Source organism: Corvus moneduloides, chromosome 3 (genome assembly GCF_009650955.1).
Source record: "Corvus moneduloides isolate bCorMon1 chromosome 3, bCorMon1.pri, whole genome shotgun sequence".
Lineage (NCBI taxonomy): Eukaryota > Metazoa > Chordata > Aves > Passeriformes > Corvidae > Corvus > Corvus moneduloides.
The window spans coordinates 89,067,062-89,088,013 of NC_045478.1; the positions used below are offsets into that span (position 1 = coordinate 89,067,062).

A 20,952-nucleotide genomic window follows, 5' to 3' on the forward strand; every position below is an offset into this window, starting at 1 on the left:
ACTTTGTAGAACTTACTATAGCAGATGTAAGCTCTTCTATGCATGTGTGGGAAGGGAAGGGAAAGGAAGGGAAAGGAAGGGATAGAATTGAGGCTATATGAATGTTTCAAGTCCCATCAGCTAACCAGGAAATCTGGAATGTTACAGCAGTTCATATGCACATGGAAACATTTGGCTTAAAATTTTCTTCGGTCCCCAAATTTTTTACTTGATTTATGTTATTTTCATGTAAATTTCCTGATAGATAATTGATTTTTTCATCAGCAAAGTAAATTTAGATCAGAAATTCAACTGATTCATATTGATTCCCAAACAGAAGACTTGAAAAAATGTATCAAAATCAAACCTCCATCCATCCTTCTGCCATCTTCAAAAGACTTACTGTGACCATGTAATGATTTTGTTTTCAATGCAAACTCCTTATTCTCGATGTCTTAAAGTCTTTGTATGTAGATAGACAGGCCCTAATAGTAAAGATCTTGGTTTTAATGTGCAGACTATCACCTTGGATTTTATTCGAGTATCTATTGTGCAATGAATTTACATAAAATCTTATTCTGTTGACACAATCGTGAGAGAGATTCTTCTTTCGTCTTTAAAACTTTGGAATAGTAATTACAGAGGAAAAACTGTTGGTGTGAGCTGTAGACAGTGCATTTTCCAATTTTATTTTCTAGGTCTTCCTGTTCATCATGATACTTATTTCAGTTTGGTTTGACTTTTTTTGAGTATGGGTATGAATGGGAATCTATTCTGAAAGACGATTATTATAAAATGGAATCTCCTTATTCTTTTTGCTCACAGGGTGTACCTATTCATACCACATTATAATAATGGCTAATGTGTTTTTCAAGGAGTGTTTACTTTTGAGTGATTTATTGTTGTTGCTTTAAGTGTTCATAAAGTTTGTATACCAAATCTTGTCTTCTCTCTTTTTAATTTATCAATTATCTTGCAGATGGTTATTGTTATAATTCCCCTTGTTATGGAGTTAACATACATGTTATGGAACTCCTGTTGGCAATTTTTTCCGTATTTTAAGTGGAAAAGCTACCTGAAAAGAATCAACGGGCAGGGAGTAAGTTAGGTGACAAAAAAATCTCAGTATGTCTCAATGAAGGACATTTTAAGGAACCAAGATAGATATATCTATTTTCAGAAAATTGCTTTCAGGTCTCCTGTCTTTTCACACTCTCTGGGTTTAATTGCTTTTACCATTGCTTCAGCAGTTTCTTTGGGAGCAACGCCTTGAGTCCCACAGAGTGTCTTGTTTGCAGAATGACTACTTTATGAATACAGTGCTGAAAAAGCAGTAGACCAGTCGAAGCCTATCCAATCATCTGAGCTTATAAATTTTGTCAAGAGTTCAGAGGACGTTTATAATCTTTTCTTCTTATGAGGAAAAGAGTTCTACAGCCTCTAAACTTATTGCTTCCTTTTTATTTTGGAATCCTAAAGAAAATTAATTCTTCACAGTAGCAAACAGGGACAAAATACGTGTGCATGTAAATATGTAACTGGTGTCTGGTAAGAGGAAGCTCTTAGACTTGGCACGTTGATCCTTTTCATTTGCTTATGTGGCTTTTCTTATACCAGAGCATCTTGCATCTGAGTCTGTAACTTCAATATAGAGTTAAAATGACGTAAACAGCTTCTGTGAAACTCCATGGCTATTCATGAGATATGCCCTGCACAGAACACAGTCTGTTTGCCTGGGATGGCCAGGATAACTGCCAAGAACAAGCAAAAACTATTAAAAGGAAAGTCCTCAGAAGCAGCTTGGTTAAACACAGTTCATGCAGTAGCTAAACACAAAGTGAAGTGAGGCATTGCACTCTTATCTCGTTGTCTGAAAGGTGGGAAAAAATGTTTGCTTTTTGTCTTTTCTCTGTGATCCTTAACTGACTTTAAATGACCAATTTACTGTGTATTATGAATGCCTGAACTACCTTCTGTGGAAAAACTGTCAGGAGCTCAGTCTGAACACTAAATGCAGCATTGCCGAGATGATCTGAAGCTTCTTCCATTTCCTTGCTCTCTGGAATCCTCTCTTGCCATCAATCAATCAATCAATCAATCATCCTCTGAGTGTGGTTTATTTACAATTTCTTCTTTCTTAGTACACCCAAACTGTGCTCAAATCCTGAAATCCTGCTTGTATTTCCAAAATCATACTCCTTCCCTTTTTTTTATTTAATTTGGTTTTTTGCTGCTCTGACTCTTACCAGTTCATAGCTCAGTTTCTGAAATCTACTTTTGACTCCTGTGACAATCAAATATACTCATCATCTTCCTTTGCCCTAAAAGGTTATGAAACATAATTGCTATTATATTTATATTCCCATCACTTTACAATGACAAATACCTTATTTCAAATGAAATCATTTGTTCCTTGTTTATTTTGCCATGATCCTTCTTTAATGCACTGTACAGTGTAGCCCCTTGTCCCTTACCCTTGCTCTGCTTTGATTTTATTTTTTTTAACTGTTCATCTTGGAATTCCCTTTTGTCTTTCTTGTCATTGGGTTTTGTTCTGTTCCTTTTATACAGATTGCCTACACTGAAATTAATAGCATTCAACTCATGATCTTTTTCAAGTATGTTTCTAGATTATGTCCTTGACTGTTGTTAGGAGCTGAAAGAATAGAAAAAGAATTATTGAAATAATTTTACTTTTCAAATACCATAATTAATGAACAGGAATTGTGACTAGAATTCTTACTACCTATTTGTTGATTTTCTGTTAATTTTATTTATATTATTGGTAATTACTGCATATCCTTTTCATTAAGACTTCAGCAATAAGATTACTGGGGAAACTTTGTAAACTAAAAATTTTAAAACTAGATAGGATTCTCAGATCTTCCCATTCTAATATACATAATCTGCTATAAAACTGAGTGAACAGATCTATTAAAAGTCTCAAATTACACTTTTTTTCCATTTATATTAGTATCTTCAGTAATGATTTGGATGAAGAACTAGCTCTGTGGTCATTAAATACTGAATAGTTACAGTATTGTAGAACTGCAGTGTGATCGTCTTACGCCATGGTATAGTTTAAAGGTAAAGCAGATATAAAGTCCAGGTATTATGAACTTTGAAAAGCATCTAAATGAGATACAACTGGAAAAAGTTTTTTTCTTGGTCGAGAACTTTAAAGTTTATGAAAAGCACATACGGAGAACATCAGATGAGGGTTGTGGGTAGGGGTGGGATGGGTTTAGCAAACCATTGTCTTCCCTTTGATTCAGAAGATAATGGTTTCTGTTGCCATTATTTTTTTCTGATGAGTTTTTATTTTAATTTCTTGAAAGTATTGCACATATCAAGAAAGAAAACTGACTTCTGTGGTTTTAAAGAATCATCTCGATAGTTTATTCTATAGTCATTATGTTCACCTTTCTTCTGTGCTACAAAAAATATTAATTCTTCTACTTTGGGGCAGGAGAAGGGAGAGTGAACAAGACCAATTCCTGATCACTAAAGCTAGCTTGTGCTAGAGCTGTGTTGCAGCTATGATGATGAGCAGGTGAGTCATGAGCTGTTGTCACAGGGAAGTGTATATGACCTGCCCAAAGAGAGTACTCTGCTTTCTACAAAATTAGCCCTTGCCAAAGAGAACAAGGCATGTGCTCAGGCTTGGTCCCGGAACTCATGCTGTCTCCAAAAATATGCCAGTACCTCTTACAAGAGTTGCACCTTGCTTTTATTGTGTTAGATAGACTTTTTTAATTCTTGGATTTGGTTGGATGAAGAATTTTAACAGTTACTGGTTAATGTAGATAGGGTTATATTCTCAGAATATTGGAAAAACTGTTGCTGCTATAAAGTGATGAAATCTGTGAATATCCTCATTAAGCTACAATTGTTTTGCCATTAGTTATTGCATATTTTATCCTTCTGTATTTTTTCAGGGCAAGTTTGCATTCCATCAAGTAACATGATAGTGCTTTGAGACTTGATATAGTTTAAGCCTGCTGGTTTGTCCCTTTGTTTTACTGGGTGAACTGCAGAATGTAAATGGAATATTCATAGGGGATCTTTGGAGGACTTACTTCACTGCTTTGAAATTGGAAAGTATATTCCAGGAGCTCACCTTTTCCCTACTGCTCTAGGATACTTCGGGCTTTCTCAAGACTTTTCACTAGGAGACCTGCAATGCTAAGTTATTACATATGATCACTGTTATTATGGAGCACAGAATCACATAAGCTGGAAAGGACTTGGAAAGGAGACCTCTAGTCCAACCCCCTGCTCAAGGAAGCTTTGAGGTCAGCCAGGTTGCCCAGGACTTCATCCATTTGGGTCTTCATGCCCTACCTGGGCAGAGACTAGGCAAGCTTGCTTGACTGTCCTCAGAGTGAAAAAACTTTTCTCTATATCCTGTCTCAATTTACATAAGTTGTCCCTCGTCTCCCTGCAGTGGAGCACTGTGAAGAGCCTGGCTGTCATCTTGATATGCTCCCCATAGTACTTGAGGGGCTGCTGTTAGGTAACCCCAAAGCCTTCCCATCTCCAAACTGATCGAGTCCAGCTTCCCCAGACTCTCCCCACAGGTAAAATGCTCTAGTCTTGGCCATCTTGGTAGCCGCTGCTGAGCTCCCCCAGTTGGACAATGTCTGTTGTATCACCTGTTAATCCATTTGCTTAAGAGGCCAACTGGATTGCAGGTTAAACAAAACTATGTTGAGAACATTTCATAGACAGGTCTTGACTTTCTACAGCATGTCATCATTCCCTTGCCATTCAAAATGTCCTGATTAATACATAGAATATTTTACCTCCTTTATCAAAAATAAAGGCTTGCTTCTCATTTTTCAAACAGCTCAGTGTGTCCAAATCTCTATTGATTGTGGAACCTGGCTTCATCTTTTTCTTCCCCAAAACATAGTTAATCAAAATACATTTCATAGTTGCTCCTGACAAATAGAAGCTCTACAGAAAGAAACTTAAGTCTTTTTGTCTAAATAGGTGAGAGGTGCAGCAATATTTCTCATCAGCATTTCCTCTAAGTTATCTTGGTTTGACTAAGTTATCTCCTAGACCTCCCTTAAATGAATTTGCAGTCATGAAGATACCTAAAGAACAGAAACATCTAAAGAATTGGAAGCCTTGAAAAATGTAATCTAGTCTTTGTAGGAAGATAGAAGTCTCTATCCACTCAGGCTGCAGTCACAACAGCCCCCCCTTTGCACACGTACCATGTTGTAGCAACCCAGAAAGTAAAAGTTGCATTTTCTAAATGATAAAGAGATGATTTCCAGCCAAAACTTTCATGGCTGTTTCTGTTGAGGATATATTCTCCTTATCTGGTAAATGGAGTATGTGGATTGGTTAATCCTGAAGTTCTGATACTATTGCTTTTCTGCAGGTGTGTGACAGGTGTGAAAGTAATGATCTAAATTTTGTCGAATACTTAACATGAGTTGTTTTATCTTGTGGGTAGTTTTAGTATTTAAACTCTTAATTATGTGTTAGTAACAATCTTTTCAAGCGGTTTTTAAATATCACAATTCTGAAATTTAGTCTTTGGGCTACATCACACTTATGTGCATCTCTTCTTATGAGAAGAGGAGCTTTGCAGTTGTATAGCAGTGGAACTTAGGACATGCACACATCAAATGTAGAATGACATTGTAGTACAAAAATATACTTTTATTGAAGAAGATGTTTTACTTTTCTTTCTAGTAGTACTGTTCCCAAATATTTTGCTTATCTCCTCTGATACCCACAATGTATAGAGAGAAGGAACATTCTGAGTGCTATTACTTGGGTCTTGGTGATATCCATATTACCTTTCACAGAAAAAAAATAGACAATATTCAAATTTGGTTTTGCAGTCATTTCAGTAATAGAAGAATAACCAAGTTTGCTTAAACAGGAGTTCAGTACTAGAAAAGGTAAGACTGAAAGAGGCGTTATTTCTGATAAAAGTAAAGAAATTTGACATGGTAAATGAATGTGCTGTCAGATAAAAGGAAGCAATTTACAGGCAGCAATTTGCTGCTCTTGTCCTGATTAGATATGGAAGTGTGGAATTCATACTTTCCTTCCGGGGCTTATATGATAATACCAGAATTTATTTTCATTTAAAAGAACATGTAAAATTCTGTAATCAATGGAACTATGGTACACAAAGAAAAAAGTCTCTGCAGAATACTGATATATTCAAAGAAAGGAGTCAGTGGGTGGTAACTGGTTTCCATCTTCAGAAATTGCTACAACCATACAAATCAAAAGTATATCATGAAAGCAAAATTTTAAGTTATAGCACTCTGTTTCTAAAAAAAGAAAATAAATATTTTGTAAATACTGTTAAGCAACTAATAATCCCGAGACTCTAGATATGATTTATGTGTAAATTGAAAATTTGGGGAGCACTGCCTGAATTTTAAGATGTCAAAAAAGCAGGCTTTTCTCATGAGAGCAAAATAAAAATCCAATGCATTTGATAAAATTTCCTCAGGTCTAAATGTAGTAATGCTGTAGCAAGGTTTTCGTGTATGTTTGGAAGAGCATAAGGAGTTGAATGACAGGGTGCTTAACTATTCTTTTTTCCTTTGTCTGCTTCTCAGAAGCCGACAACGTAATGGTTTGTGGCCATCTAGCGGTGAATCCATTTTGAAGACACTAACCTTGTTCAGAATTGTAGTAAACCAGTCCTCTAGCTTTGCTGTGAAAAACTGGATTCCAGTACACTTTTGGAGAAAAAATAATTCTGTACACCTTTTCCTATTCTGCACTAGTAGTGTTTGTTACGGGAAGATAACATCTGTGAAGATAAGAAAACAATTTTTGATGTTTACTGTTACTTTTTGGCAAACAGTTTTAATGTGTGTGGGAGGTTCATTTTGTTTTGTAATTTTTTAAGGTCTAAGTCCCTAGTAGTAAAGTAGTGAATTTATTTCATAGGCAGAAATTTGCGAATTTTATAAATTGGATGTTTCCAAGATACAAAATATTTTCTAAAATGTCTTTGATCATACATCAATTCTGAAAGCAATTCATATTCCTTGTTTTCTGTGGCTCATGAGAAATTTGACCAACAGAATGGTGGTTCTCCTACTAAAGTTCTTATTACTAAATTGCCTTGGTAATAATGTTTTCCTAGTATTTTTTTCTGAGCAATGTTTTTAAAATGTCACAGGAAAATTATTCTGGCTTAAGCGGAAGAGATTATAAGCACCATTAGGAAAAAGCAGTAAAAGAACTATGCCAGGTCACATCTTGGATGAGATGGGTCAACATGGTTCATGAGACCTGGTGGACTTTTAACATCTGCTAAGTCCCTAACAATTGAAAAACTGAAATTTTGTTTGTATTTGAGAAATTATTCAATAAGCATTTGTATTTCTTATTCGCATTAGACAATAGCAAAAATTTGAAAAATTCGTGGTTCTAGGTATTGAGGTTTTCCCTTAATTGGTAAAATGGGTTTTACAGTGATTTTGCTTTTATCTTTTGTTCCTTTCATCAAAGTGTCATTTTTTCATATCTGCCCATTTCAACTAGCAGTGCCTTGAATTTTCACAATGTTGACGTAGACTTCCACTTTTTTTTAAATTGTTGTTGATGTTTCTTCTGTTTAATTTGTATATTGCACCAAGGTGACAGATAAGCATAATACAGTAAAACTTCTTTATACTCACTATCCAGCATGCCACCATCCATCCATTAACATTGAACATTGCATAAGGATGGTATTGGGTTAATGAATGTAATGGTTTGTTTCATTTTCAGGTATTTGGAGTGGATGACAGCCAGGATTATAATAGGCCTGTTATCAACGAGAACCAGAAAGATTTAGTAAGAGATTGGGCTATAAATTCTGCTACAGTAGTGCTGGAAGAAAAAAGACCACTGAGTACAACTGGATTTCTTGACACAGAGGTAGAATTTAATTTTTGACGGTCTTCTTTTTTCTTCCACTAAAAGAGAGCACTAAGAACTGACCAATAAGTGTTAAACAGGAAACAAAATCTTGCCTGGAAAAGATTAACTCAGATCTATAAGTATTTTATTTCTCCTAGGCCTCTATTGCATTATCAAAGCTTCTCTGTCAGAGACAGGCACATTACATTGCAGAGGTGTTTTAAAACTTGGCTACCTTTCTATGTGCACTAACACCAGTGTATTGGAAATGTAGCAGAAGTTTCCTTGCAACAACATAACTTTGCACAGTATACACGTCATGTAAGTTCAGCAGAGGAAAAGCTGATCATGTTTTATAGCCCAAAGCAAGTAACTATATTAAAATTCAGAAATAAGATGTATGCATTTAATGCATGTTGCAAAGTCAGCTAGGGAAAAAAAATGGTGGATAATACTTTTCAGATTTTTTCTCTGAAGCCAGAGGACTATAGGTTTTTACATTTGCAGTTTAAGTTCTCCAGTGAGGTGCCACTCCACACAAGTCACTTACATTAGTTCATTCAGATGCAGGATGACTTAATCAGTTGGTGAAAGATTTAACAGAGGAAAATGCCTGGCTTTATATATGACTTAGAACACGTACACAAGCTAGATATTGATCATATTTCATATTGAAATCTTGGGAGACATTCTGATATCACTGTGATGGATAAACTGGGTTGAAATGTGTCTGGAACAGAGCAGGATCACAATGGAGCAGAATCAACTGGTAACAGTAATGAAGCACATAACACTTCTACTTCCCTTGGTAAACTGTTTCTGAAGCATAATCCTGTAATTTAACAAAGTTTATAAATAAGCAATTTTTTAAAAATATATCAAGAGCTTAAAGTACTGCTTAGTGTTCCTGCCATGCAAATACATTGATTTTAGTATTTACAAATCTGTTTCTCCTAGAGGTATGTTTTATCATGGTTGTATTTTAGCTACTGTGAAGTTTTGAGACACTAAGTATGTCACTGTATCTAGATTAGTACCTTTGACTAATTTCTCTAAGGTTACAGCTTCAAGTGAAGTATTGCCACACAGCATAGACATATCCTGCAGAAGATTTTTCACCTTGCTTCCTTGCACAAATCTATAACCCCATTATTTCTCTCTCTATTTTTTTTTTTTTTAGGCCTTTTGCAGCACTCAGCTCTTTCATGCCCTATAAGTTTTCAAGAATATTGATATTTTTCCACTTTTATAATTCCATAAGCAGAAGAAGAATACGTGATTTATTTTATGAACATAATTGGTCTTTTCAGGTGTCAGTTTTGCAAATAAAAGGCTTTGTTTTTACAAGACTGAGACTCCTCCTGCAATCATACGGCAGGTCTAAGGAACCTTCTGGCAATGGCAAAGTAAAACTCACTTTGATTTAGGTTGAAATTACAAGAATTATGCTGTTTTATTACTGTGACTGCTTTGCTGCATTAAAAGCTCTTTATATAGTGGGAGAGAAAAGGTTATTAGCATAATTTAAAATATTATTACAAGGCATGATGATAGGGGAAAAAATGAAAATTATTCGGTAAGTCAAGGAGCAAAAGTGACAAGCAACATGGATAAAGGATTAGTGTGAGAAGAGTTGAGGACAGATGAAGGTGGAAGAAAGCTTACTAGAGAAAGTCAAAAGTCGAAGTTGGTTGATATGTAGAAGTAACAGAGAAGCTAGTTCAGAAAATGTGAGGTATGTTTTATAGGGAAATAATGGGAAAACAATCATGAGTATAACTAATGAGAGAAGATTGTTACATTTAAAGTCTTATTACCAAAACTTGCACTCAGTTTGTTTTGTCAGTAGGAAAGGGAGAGGCAAATGTGTTTGATTTCTCATATACAAACTTTTCTGCTTGCGGGTTTTGGAAGACTTACTGCATTACTGAGCTGCAGATCATAAGTTTATAAACCTTATTGAAGATCTTGGCTAAATAGTCAGGTAACATCAGGGTAGCTCAGAGTTCCAGTTTTGCATCCACTCAGATTGTGGGTGGGCCTTATTCCAGGTGTTCATCACAGTTATTCCTGTAGATGATTTAGCAGAATGAGGTGAATTCAGAACATGATTGGCATAGAAAAAGCAAAGAAGAAAAATCTAAGATACTTCTGTTCAAGAAGACGGAAAAGATGGCCTGGGAAATTACAAAGATTTTATAAAAACAGTTTTACAGAATCACAGAATAGTTTGTGTTGGAAGACACCTCTGGAGACCAACGCCACTGCCAAGGCAGAACAGGGTCATCTGGAGTCACTTTGGGGGTTGAAAGCTTATTCTGAACTTAAATATCTTAGCCGTACAGGGCTTGTGAAGCATGAATGAAATGCTTGGAAATGCTTTTCTTGTTAAAGAAATTCTCGGCTTTTTCTTTGATACAACAGTCTTTAAGTACTTTGGAGTAGTGTGTGTCAGAAATAAAATAAAGCGCAGAGTGAGTGTCTTGACAGAGCTGGATTGAGCCTGAGTGCACTGGTTCTTGCCTTCTCAATGATTACATATAGGCAATGAAAATACTAAATCCATCTAGTTAAAATATTTCAATGTCTTTGATTTTCTATATTATAAGCTGCCACTTCCCAACCAAGGTAAGTGTGATTTAAGAACAAAAAATCAGTAAATAGAGAACAAAGAGAATATTATTATTGTTGTTATTATTATTACTTGTTCTGACCATATGAGCTTGGTTAATAAAAAACTGCAGACATTGGGCTATAATTTATCCATCCAGTTTCCATTTAATTTTCAGTGGTCAGTTGTCTGTGCTAAACACAATTCTTAAATAATGGTTTATCAACACAGTGTTTGATATCTTCTGGGTTTTGGTTGGTTTGGGGTTTGTTTGGGTTTTTTAAAATTTTTATAAGACTAAAGCTCAGAAACCTGGTTCTTCATCTTCGGGGTAATCAGTGCCATTGACTACAATGTTCTTTTTGCTGTTTTGAATGCCTACTTTATGTCTTTCCCACTGAAGATCGGATGAATAATACTAGTGACATTCTGAATATTTAATAATTTCATTCATGTAAATATTTGCTACATTGCTTCTTAGAAGTGGAGTATTTAGAGGCTGTATTTTCCTTTTGTTTGTGCTCTCAAATTACTGTAATTTCCTATCCTGTAGAACAATCCATTTAGTTTGAAGTTTGATACTTACTTTTCATTTGAACTTAGATGCTATACTGAAATGTAGGCTGATGTATCACCAATATCATAGGGTTGTGAAAAGGCAAATAGGGCCCTTGGATACCCAGGAGATGTATTATCAGCAGAAAAGGGCAGTGTCCCCACAGTGAAGCTTCCCCTGTAATAGTAGCACTAGAATTGTTACCACTCTTGGTCAGGAAGGGTGGTTACAAGTCTAGAGAAGGTACAAAGAAGTCTACTCAGGTTGTTATGGAAATGGAGATTTACCTAACAATGTTGTTCAATTTGTCTCTCAAAGTAATAGCTGAGATGGGTACAATTGCTGGGTTTTCATGTATAAAGGGAGTAAGTATAACAGAAGAAAAAAAGAACTGTTTAAGATACGTGTCAGTGTTGTTCCAGGAATAACTTGAAGACATTGGCTGTAAATAAATAATGTATGGAAATCTGTAAAATGATCATCACCCTGGAGGAATATGGTTCTGAAGCAGGTAGCGTGAGGAGGGAAGAACTGCTTTCAAGACAGCAATTTATGAAAAGATGACATAATATTTTTCTTACAACTTGAACTGACTGGAGTTAGGTTTCTGAAAAGACATTTTTATTTTTTTATTACTTTTATTCACCTTGTTGAAATTTATTTTAAAAAACCTGTTATTCTGCTCTGAAATGCCAAGAACTGGAGATGCTTTCAGGTGTAATGTGTGTGCACTGTGGATTTTTTTCAGATGTGGGGCCTGAAGCCCTAAATCTTCAGGCTGAATCATAAGCCCACAGAAATCCTTTGGTACATTTTCCGAAGAGTTATTACTCCTATTGACTTCGTATGTGTGATAAGCATAAGAGAAAGCAGATTTAACATGAAGGTAAAAGGCTGGTATCTTATAGGTAAACCCAGCTTTTCTGAAAGACAAGGAAATTCTTCCTGGTATTCAAGAGAAGATTTGAAGAATTGCTTTCTTTGATGCCTTAGGTTTTAACTTTTATATTTTTCAAATCCTGTACTGCCTAGTGTGTAACTCTGGAGTGTCATGTGGCCTGCTGTTCTCTTATGCTAATTAGACATAACAAACCTGTCTTGGTTTGCTCTCCAAGGACACCTAGATTGTCCCAGGCCCCAAAATGTGTGAGCTAAAGCCTTGAGAGGAGGGGCAAACTTGGGATAATTACATTTAATTGAAGTCATAATGGAGAATTAACCCTAATATACAAATGGACCAAACCTATAAAAGTGTGAAGAACCCGTGACCCAGGGTCCATCTTGGCTATAGCCTTTAGACTGCTCAGGGTGTACCTTTGAAGGCCCTTCAAATAAATACCTACTTTTATTCTCTCATTTTTGTCTAGCCTCCGTTTTTAAGTGGCTACCTCAAGGCATCATCTTGAGAGCCTGTAAGATGCAAATTGATATGGATTATAGGAAGAACATTGGGATAACTGAATGTGACTTTTTAGATACATGTTTTATAAACCTTGCACCTTCTGGGTGTGCTTAAACTACTATGAAAAGAAGCTGCATATTTTTGTTGTTGTTTGTGCTTGTATACACAGAGCTGGCAAAGCACACATTTACTTTCACTGTTATGTAGAAACCATTTTTTGGCAGTGTAATTACATTCAGAGAAAAATAATTTTATCATTTTGCTTTGCTGCAGTTAATCTGCAAAGTCTTAATATGTTTCTCCACTGTGAAGTAGAATTCAGATTTCTGACACATACCTGTATCTCTGTAATTGGTTAGGTGGTGCAGAAGTAGCAAAGGTGATTGGGACGTCTATCATGTTTGGATTTGACTATAATTAGTTGTTTTATTAGATAGAAGTTCGCTGGTACAGACAGGAAAGGAAAGTTTAGTGATAGGAAAGAAAAATGAGGGTTCAGTAGTTGTCAGTTCATAAATGCTGTGTGTTTTTTGTAATATTCTTACTAGCACCTTGCATTGTCTTCAGAAATGCTCATAAGTAACAGAAGCATTGAATTGCCTTCCTTTGCTGTTGTTAGACTTGAATTTTATTACATTTTGATTCTAAAAAATAAATTCAAAATATTTGAATTTTGAAATTTGTATAGCAGTTCAAACAAATTACCTGCTGCATCTCTGATTTACTACATTCATGATATTCCGGAAGAGATTTGTTACAGTGCACTTGTTTGCATTAATCAGGAGAAGTTCAAGATCATAAATTCAAGCTTTTCAAATGTCTGAGTAACTTTTAATTTAAAAGAAGTTGTCATATAATAGGTGACATTGTTCACCATTCTATTTCTGCTAAATGAATTTTAAAAAATGTATAGTGTTGTTTCCTGGTGAAAGACTAGAACCCAAGAGTGGTCAAGGCATTAGGCAAAAACCAGCATTTTGAATAGTGTGTGAAGATTTGAAGATGCAGCAGAGCTGGTGATATTTTTCGGAGATGTAAGCAAGAGAGACTGTAATATATTTGATATGACAGTAACATTGCACTGTATTTAGAAATCAGGTTTTTAAAAAATATGCTGTAGTAACACAAGAAGATGGTTTAATTCTATGCTTTTCTTACATTTTAAAAATTTTCAAGATTTCAAAAGGCTTGCCATCAGGAAACTAAATTAATTTCCTTTCTGGTTTAGCTGCAAAAAAATTGTAAAATACTGATGACGTTGACTTCACTGTTACTTAGTTGGATGGTTTAAAACTAATCTTTGCTTCTTTTTTTGTTTAGGCCAAACAAATAATCTGAGCTTCCTTTCCTTTCCATCATAAGTTATCTTACTCTTTCAGTCCTTAAGGTAGTCTTTCTGTAACGAAGTAAATACAGTATTTCATCTGGACAAGACGGTCTTCTAAAGTGGTAAAATGTCGCTCTTTTGTCTTCCTGAAGCACATTCTAAATTTTTTAGCACACCCCACATTCTTCTCCTGCACTTCTGAGCTGAGGACTGAAATAACCTGACCTTAGAACTAGCACATGTTCTGATAAAGTTTATATAGGTTCTGATGTTTGAAAGTTCACTGCACTAGGAATTGTTGTTTCTTTGGTACTGATTCTGCAGCTCTATAGGTTTTGTTTGTTTGTTTGCCATTGTAGAGCTGGGGACTCTAAAATTTATTGAGGTAAACTATTTTTTCAGCTTCCAGGAAAATAGTGTCTGACATACCTATTCAGGAAAAACCTGGAAAGGTGGCATGCTTTTTATCAAACAGTTATAATTTTTCTTCTGCTTTTTTTTTCTGTCTTAGGAAGGTGCTACTAACCCTGGAGGTAAACGTTGGGTATCGCAGTGGGCCAGTTTGGCTGCTAATCACACACGTCATGACCAAGATGACATGAGACTGGAGTCTTCAGTGCCTGCTCCATTAGAAAATGGTATTAAAAACTTTTCTTGTTATCATAATTTATGCTGAAAAAACCTGTGAAAGGGAGAAAAGAATGATTATGTACTGTACTTGGTCAGCTTTTTTACTCCTAATGCCTCATTTTCACATAAAATTCTGTTTCATTGAGCAGAAACAGTGTAAAAACAAGCTCAGCAGTAGTGGTGTCTAGTGTGGCAATTGAGTGCCAATATTACACTGAATGTTACTAAAACAGGAGAGTTCATAAAAAGTTTAATATTAGAGAAACTTTCACTTAAATGCAGTTTGGGTTGGTCTGCATAGTATGTTTCTTTCCTTACATCTTTATTAGTCTAAATTGGACTTCAGTGTAATGATTAGTAAACAATCCAACCTGAGAGACTTCAGCTGAAGCATAGCACCCTTCCTTATCTTGGAAATACAGAAAACCTTTCATATTTCTTGAAAAACCCTGAAACCTTCTCCTTAGCAATGAACAACTTTATCTCTCTTTCTTGTGAGGGCCAGATGTTCAGGCTATGTTCCTCCATAGTTCAATAATTCACATTTCTGGTTCTTAAATGGTTTATTCGTTATCATCTGCACTCTTGACTATAAATTACTTAGTTACCTTGCTGCTTTTCTGCTTTTTTCTTCCCACCAATTTCACTTTAAAGGTTGTGAACGCCTTTGGGAGAAGTTTTACAAAGAAGTTTTGCTTTTGATGTTGGATAATGCAAACTTCTGCATCATTGCATGAAAGAATTCTTACCAGTGACTGCTGCTTCTTTTGTAGCTTTTCCTCCCGTCATAAGCATAGAACTTTGTCTAGGATACTAAAAGTCAAAGGAGATGGAAAGGGGAAAAATTAAATTATCCAATATACACAGGATAATGGAAAACAAGAGCAAATTTTTCACTGTTTGAAAGGATTGTGTGTGTACATACCAGGCACTTAAAATCATAGCTATTGAGACTGATCCTTTGGGTGGTTAACTGGGAGCTTTGGTGGTCTTTTGTTTTCTGTATTGTTTTAAACGGTCACTTTCAGATGAGGTACTGCCTACGATCTTCTTTGGAGAGATAAAGGCTTCTTTTACCATTATAGGAACTAAGATAAGAGATAAAGTGAAGCAACTACTGTGTAGTGCATACCCATACTGCAAGAATTCTAAAATACTAAAAGGGAACTAAAGCATTCAAGCACCAAAGGTGTAATAAAAAAAAAATTTGGTTTATACATCTAAAAACCAACTCACAAAATATGTCTTGTTGACTTAGATGCCTGTATCTTCTTTAGAAATCTTAGTATTTAAACTTCACATAACAAAATGTAGCCAAATAGGATGCTGAACAATGCCAGGCCTTTTTTTTTACTAAAGGCTGTTTGAAATTCACCAAGAAGCAAGTTACATGCTTATACATGTATAAAATATTTGACCTGGTAGGTATGTCTGAGAGAAGTCAATCTTCACAGAGGGCAGTCATATTGATTTTCATTAAACCTTCAATTTGGTTCATAATTTTCAAGGAAAAAAAATCCTGGAATTAGAAAACCTTTCTTAGATTTCAGAGGTACTTAACTGCTTCTCAGATCAGTGTCTTAACATAGATTATAGAAAAAAAACCTGTGAGTCCCTTTTGCATTCTTCATCAAAGGTGTGACACTGCAAAGAGAAAAGATAGATTGAAGAGCATGGATAGAAAGTAGCAGGTGTACATACAGCATGGTTGTTGATATTCAATTAATTGCTTGGAAGATTCTTGCAGAGAGAGAAACCCTATACTCCAGTTTATATTCCTGGAGCAACCAATGTTGGTGGCAAGCCGTGATAGGAGAATCCCACCAGGGTGTGCAGAACAGTTGTTTATAGATCTCTCCTGGCAAAAAGGAAATAGACAGCTGTGTGTTACTAAGTGTGTCACATTATATTGCGACAGCTGACAAATGAACTGCAAAAAGAATTTTTCTATCCAAATATTCAAAGGCAGAGCAATTCATAGAGCAATTTATATCACCTTTGTGTAATAAAGGCTTGTTTCTGACAGCACAACTGCTGTGTTTGTTAAACGAGCAAGGAGGGCACACTCATCATCACTGTGGAAAAATAAAGTTTGGTTTCTAAAGCAGTTATTCCTTGCAACAGTCCATAGGATGGCCATGTTTTTCGACCTAAGGAGCTTTCTGTGTGCAATAAGAATTCAATGAAAGTGCTTTAGCAGTAGTACTGCATTCTTTTGATGCTTTGTATACATTTTCTATACATTTTTATACTACAGTGTCCTGTTTGGGATGAAAACATTATTTTTGCTTTCTCAGCCATAGTAAGTTCTTTGTTCATGCGTGGGGCTTTTCAATATTGCTGAAAAGTGTCTCCCAGCACTGCAGATTCTTGCCCGAGTGTGGCGAGCTCTCGCACAGAGAGGCTGTAGTCTGTCCATGAGGCAGACCTCGAGCTGTGGAACAGGCAACTAGGAAGGAAGAAGGAACATCTTACTCTTTTTAGTAGTTTTGAAATCTGGTCATAAAGGTGTTTAGGAATTTAAGACTTACTTTCCACTTCTTGTTGTAATGGTGTGCTGATCGATGTAACAGTGACTTCTTACCTATTTTACCCTACTGTGAGATTGTAAAAACTTTGTATATGTGATGCAGCTGGCTGAAAAAGTTCATTAAATGTTTTCAGCCTATACTTGTCTAAGTATAATTGATATTGCCATAGAACAGCAGGATGGACTGATGACTTTTTCAGTTCTGTTTTATGTTGTATTAGCCTTACACAGTCTTAAACATTTAATTTTTCTATTTGCCGTGCTGTTGAATGTCTTCTCAAATATTTCTTTCTCTCTCATTTTTAGACACAGACATCAGTGAGTCTGGTATTTCTGTTAGAAGTGCTGGTTCAGCTGCTTCTATGACCAGCCAAGGTGAGCGAAAGAGGAGGACACTTCCACAGCTTCCCATAGAGGAGAAAGTGAATGAAAACTCAAAAACAAAAACTGTATCTCATCAGAGGTCAGAAATAGGTGAAAAGCAAGACACTGAACTTCAGGAGAAAGAAACTCCAGCTCGTGCCTCAGATGCTAAGTCAAGCAGAACAATGAATGGTCTTTCACCTAAAGCTACTGGAGACAAAGTGTTTTCTTTTCCCAGCTCTTCTAGCAAAGAGAGAGTTGAAATTGGCAGAGAAACTTCTGTGGTGAAACAAGCTTTAGCAAAAATTCAACAACAAGAAAGAAAGGAGCAAGCACACTGGACACCCTCAAAATTATCCTCTACAAAATCTGCTGCAATCCAGGTTGAGAAAGGTAGGGAAGAGATTGTTATGTCACCCAAAACTTTGGATAATCAAGACAATGCTCCTGGACATGTTACAGATAAAGCAGAAATTAAGTTGGTGCAGACCGAGGGAAAAAGAAGGAAAAATGAGGAAATCATTAGAGGACAAAGTCCTAAAATACTTGGAGGAGAAAAAAAGGAATCTTCAAAACCATTAGTGAGGCAAGGTAGCTTTACTATAGATAAGCCTAGCACAAATATACCTATAGAACTTATTCCTCACATTAATAAGCAAAGTGGTTCTGCTGCCCCTTTAGTATCTGCAAACAGGTTACGTGACAGAAGTGATTCGATGGACACTGATTCCAGTATAGATACAACACTCATTTTGAAAGACACAGAAGCTGTAATGGCTTTCCTTGAAGCTAAATTGCGTGAAGAAAATAAAACTGATGAAGGTCCTGACACTCCTAGTTATAACAGAGATAATTCCATATCACCAGAATCAGATGTCGATACAGCCAGCACAATCAGTCTTGTTACTGGTGACACTGAAAGAAAATCCACACAGAAGCGGAAGAGCTTTACAACCTTATATAAAGATAGATGTTCCACTGGTTCCCCTTCAAAGGATGTTTTAAAATCTTCTACGAGTGCCAGAGAAAAGATGGAAAAGAAAACGAAGAGTCGATCTTCAGACGGTGGGTCTAGAGCTGACGCTCGCAAAACTGTGCAGTCCAGTGGAAGAATGAGACAACCATCAGTAGATTTAACAGATGACGACCAAACATCCAGTGTACCTCATTCTGCCATTTCTGATATCCTGTCATCTGACCAGGAAAACTACTCTGGCAAATCACATGGAAGAGTTCCTTTTGCGTCAGCAGATGAACTTTTACATTCCAAGATGGAAGGAAAGTCAGCTAAATCAAAATCCTCTCCTGTTGGACTTGGGCAATCTAGTAAATCTACCACTCTTCCAAGACCTCGTCCCACAAGGACTTCTCTCTTGCGCAGAGCACGCCTTGGTGAAGTCTCAGACAGCGAGCTTGCTGATGCTGATAAGGCTTCAGTAGCTTCTGAAGTGTCCACTACAAGTTCTACATCAAAACCTCCGTCAGGGAGGAGAAATATTTCCAGAATAGACTTACTTGCTCAACCTCGCAGAACTCGACTTGGCTCTTTATCAGCACGTAGTGATTCTGAAGCAACAATAACCAGAAGCACTGCCTCATCTCGGACCCCAGAAGCAATTATCAGAAGTGGCTCAAGGTTGCTCTCAGGAGGAGATAGCACTAAAGTTTCTGCTAGAACTCGAGCCAATAGCATTTCTCGACTTTCAGATTCAAAATCCAAATCCTTGGCTTCGGCTCATAATTCTCCCTCAGGTATGTGCGATTATTTGAAATAATTTTATACAATACTAGATGTTTTTAACATGTGGATTTTTTAAAATTGTTTGAGAAAGAACTCTTATGAAAATGTTGAGTTTTAGTTGATGCAGTCTTTTTCTTTGGAGTAAGAGGCTTCCATGGCAAGTCTTGTGGAGGTTTCTCACTTAAAATCATAAAGACAAGAAATTGTTATCCTTTAACTCTTTGGATATGTTTTCATCTTAAAACTAGTAAAACAGAGCTGCATTGGAACAGTCAGATGTGTCAGCAGTCATTTGCTTTAGCGCAGAAACAGAGCCAAGATCTCTTTGCTCAAGTCATGGTAATAGAAGTTCAGAAGGTCAGCAACACATTTTACTACATAGAAGATATAATATTTATTTATAAGGTAGGCTTGTAAATAGGCAATTGTATATTTTTTTGATAAGAATAATAACATTGAAGTAATGAATTGAAAAACTATGTACTACCTAACTAAATATCATAAAGTAATTTCTATTAAAGGGTTTGCCTTATCTTGGATTATTTCCCATTCTCTGTTCCAAATCATGGTAATTTATGATTTCATCATGATTTCCAAATCGTGTCGATTTCTTTGGTGTGGTGGTTACTCCACCTTGTCTTATGTGTGGAAGGAAAAATCCATGCAATCTACGAATTTTAACCTACTATTCTGTTAGAAGTGAACATAACATTCTTAGTGCAAGCAGTGTAAAAGGTGGTAGGTTTTTTCAACAGCAATATTAAACCTATCAAAAGAAAATGTGGTAATTATAAAGAAGTGAACTCTCATGTGGAATGAGTATCTAAAATAAATGTCTGCTTGCTTTTAGAATTGTCATGCAACCAACTTTGCCATATTTGCAGTCAATTTACAGTCTTAAGAATAAAGTTAATAGAGTAGCTTCCAGTGTTGCAGCACACTGAAATTTTGCTACATCCTATTCTGACTTGATATAAGCAACTGTGATACCTAATTTCCCACCCTCCTGTCCTTCTGTTGTTTGTATATCATAAGTGGACCATGTCAGTATTCTTAGCATTGTGTATTCCCCAGGTAGTTACTTTTGGCTGTGTCATTTATTAGCTAAATAGAAATTTCTGCTGAGATACAAATGAGGTGTTCACTGAACTATGAAGTTGAATCTTTTTGATACTATGACGGGGATCTACAAAGGTACCCAAAATAGGTGACACTTCCAATAAAAATTCAGTCTTTCCTTGTAAGATATAATTGGAAAAGTAGCATTTTTTCAATTTTAATCAAAATTTTGAATTGACAATGCAGCCTGAAAGGTGGCAACCCTAGGTTAAAGAAGCATCAGTTAAGACTTCTATATGTTTATTTTAATAACGAATACTAGTTCACATTATGATATTGATTTTTGAACAGGTAAAGCCCAGATGTTATTTGTCACTTCACTGCTTTTGTTTTTCACAAAACTCTATATGAATTTTGAGGTTTGTGTCCATGTGAAGTATTGCAGGCTTCATAAACTTTTCCCAGGTTGCTGCATTGAAGTGGTTTGCTGCTTCTGTTAAGGGGAGTGAGTGTGTCTTTCTCTTCCCACTCTATTGTCTATCACAGTTGTCTTTGCTAAATGTTCATTTACCTGTATCACACAGTCAGAGTTTACTGTAGCTTGTATAAAATACTGTATTTTCAAGAGAGAAAAGGTGCCATCTTCTCATGGGTACCCCAACATAATAATCTAGGTAATTGAAAAAAGCCATTGCTAGAAAAATCTACAGTAGTAATAGCTTCTGTCATATAAAATTTTACAGTTAATACATATGAAGGGAGAAGCCTATCAATGTAAAGGCTAAAATCTGAAAGCAATTAATAAGGCAGTCAGATACTTTCAAAACAAAATCATTGCTAAATAAACCAATCAAGTCT

The 20,952-nt window shown here is 35.9% G+C and overlaps 1 protein-coding gene across 10 annotated transcripts in view; it reads left to right on the forward strand.

Moving 5' to 3' along the window:
* Positions 1 to 20,952, forward strand: part of CEP170 (centrosomal protein 170) — a 95,672-nt gene that overhangs the window by 53,352 nt on the left and 21,368 nt on the right. For 8 of the 10 annotated variants that reach the window (XM_032102660.1, XM_032102655.1, XM_032102657.1 and 5 more), the window contains exons 10-12: positions 7,744 to 7,893; positions 14,283 to 14,409; positions 17,238 to 19,046. In XM_032102660.1, coding sequence (XP_031958551.1) covers positions 7,744 to 7,893; positions 14,283 to 14,409; positions 17,238 to 19,046 — 2,086 coding nt within the window. The remainder of the gene's footprint in view (positions 1 to 7,743; positions 7,894 to 14,282; positions 14,410 to 17,237; positions 19,047 to 20,952) is intronic. The other 2 variants (XM_032102656.1, XM_032102661.1) reach the window with 1 other exon arrangement.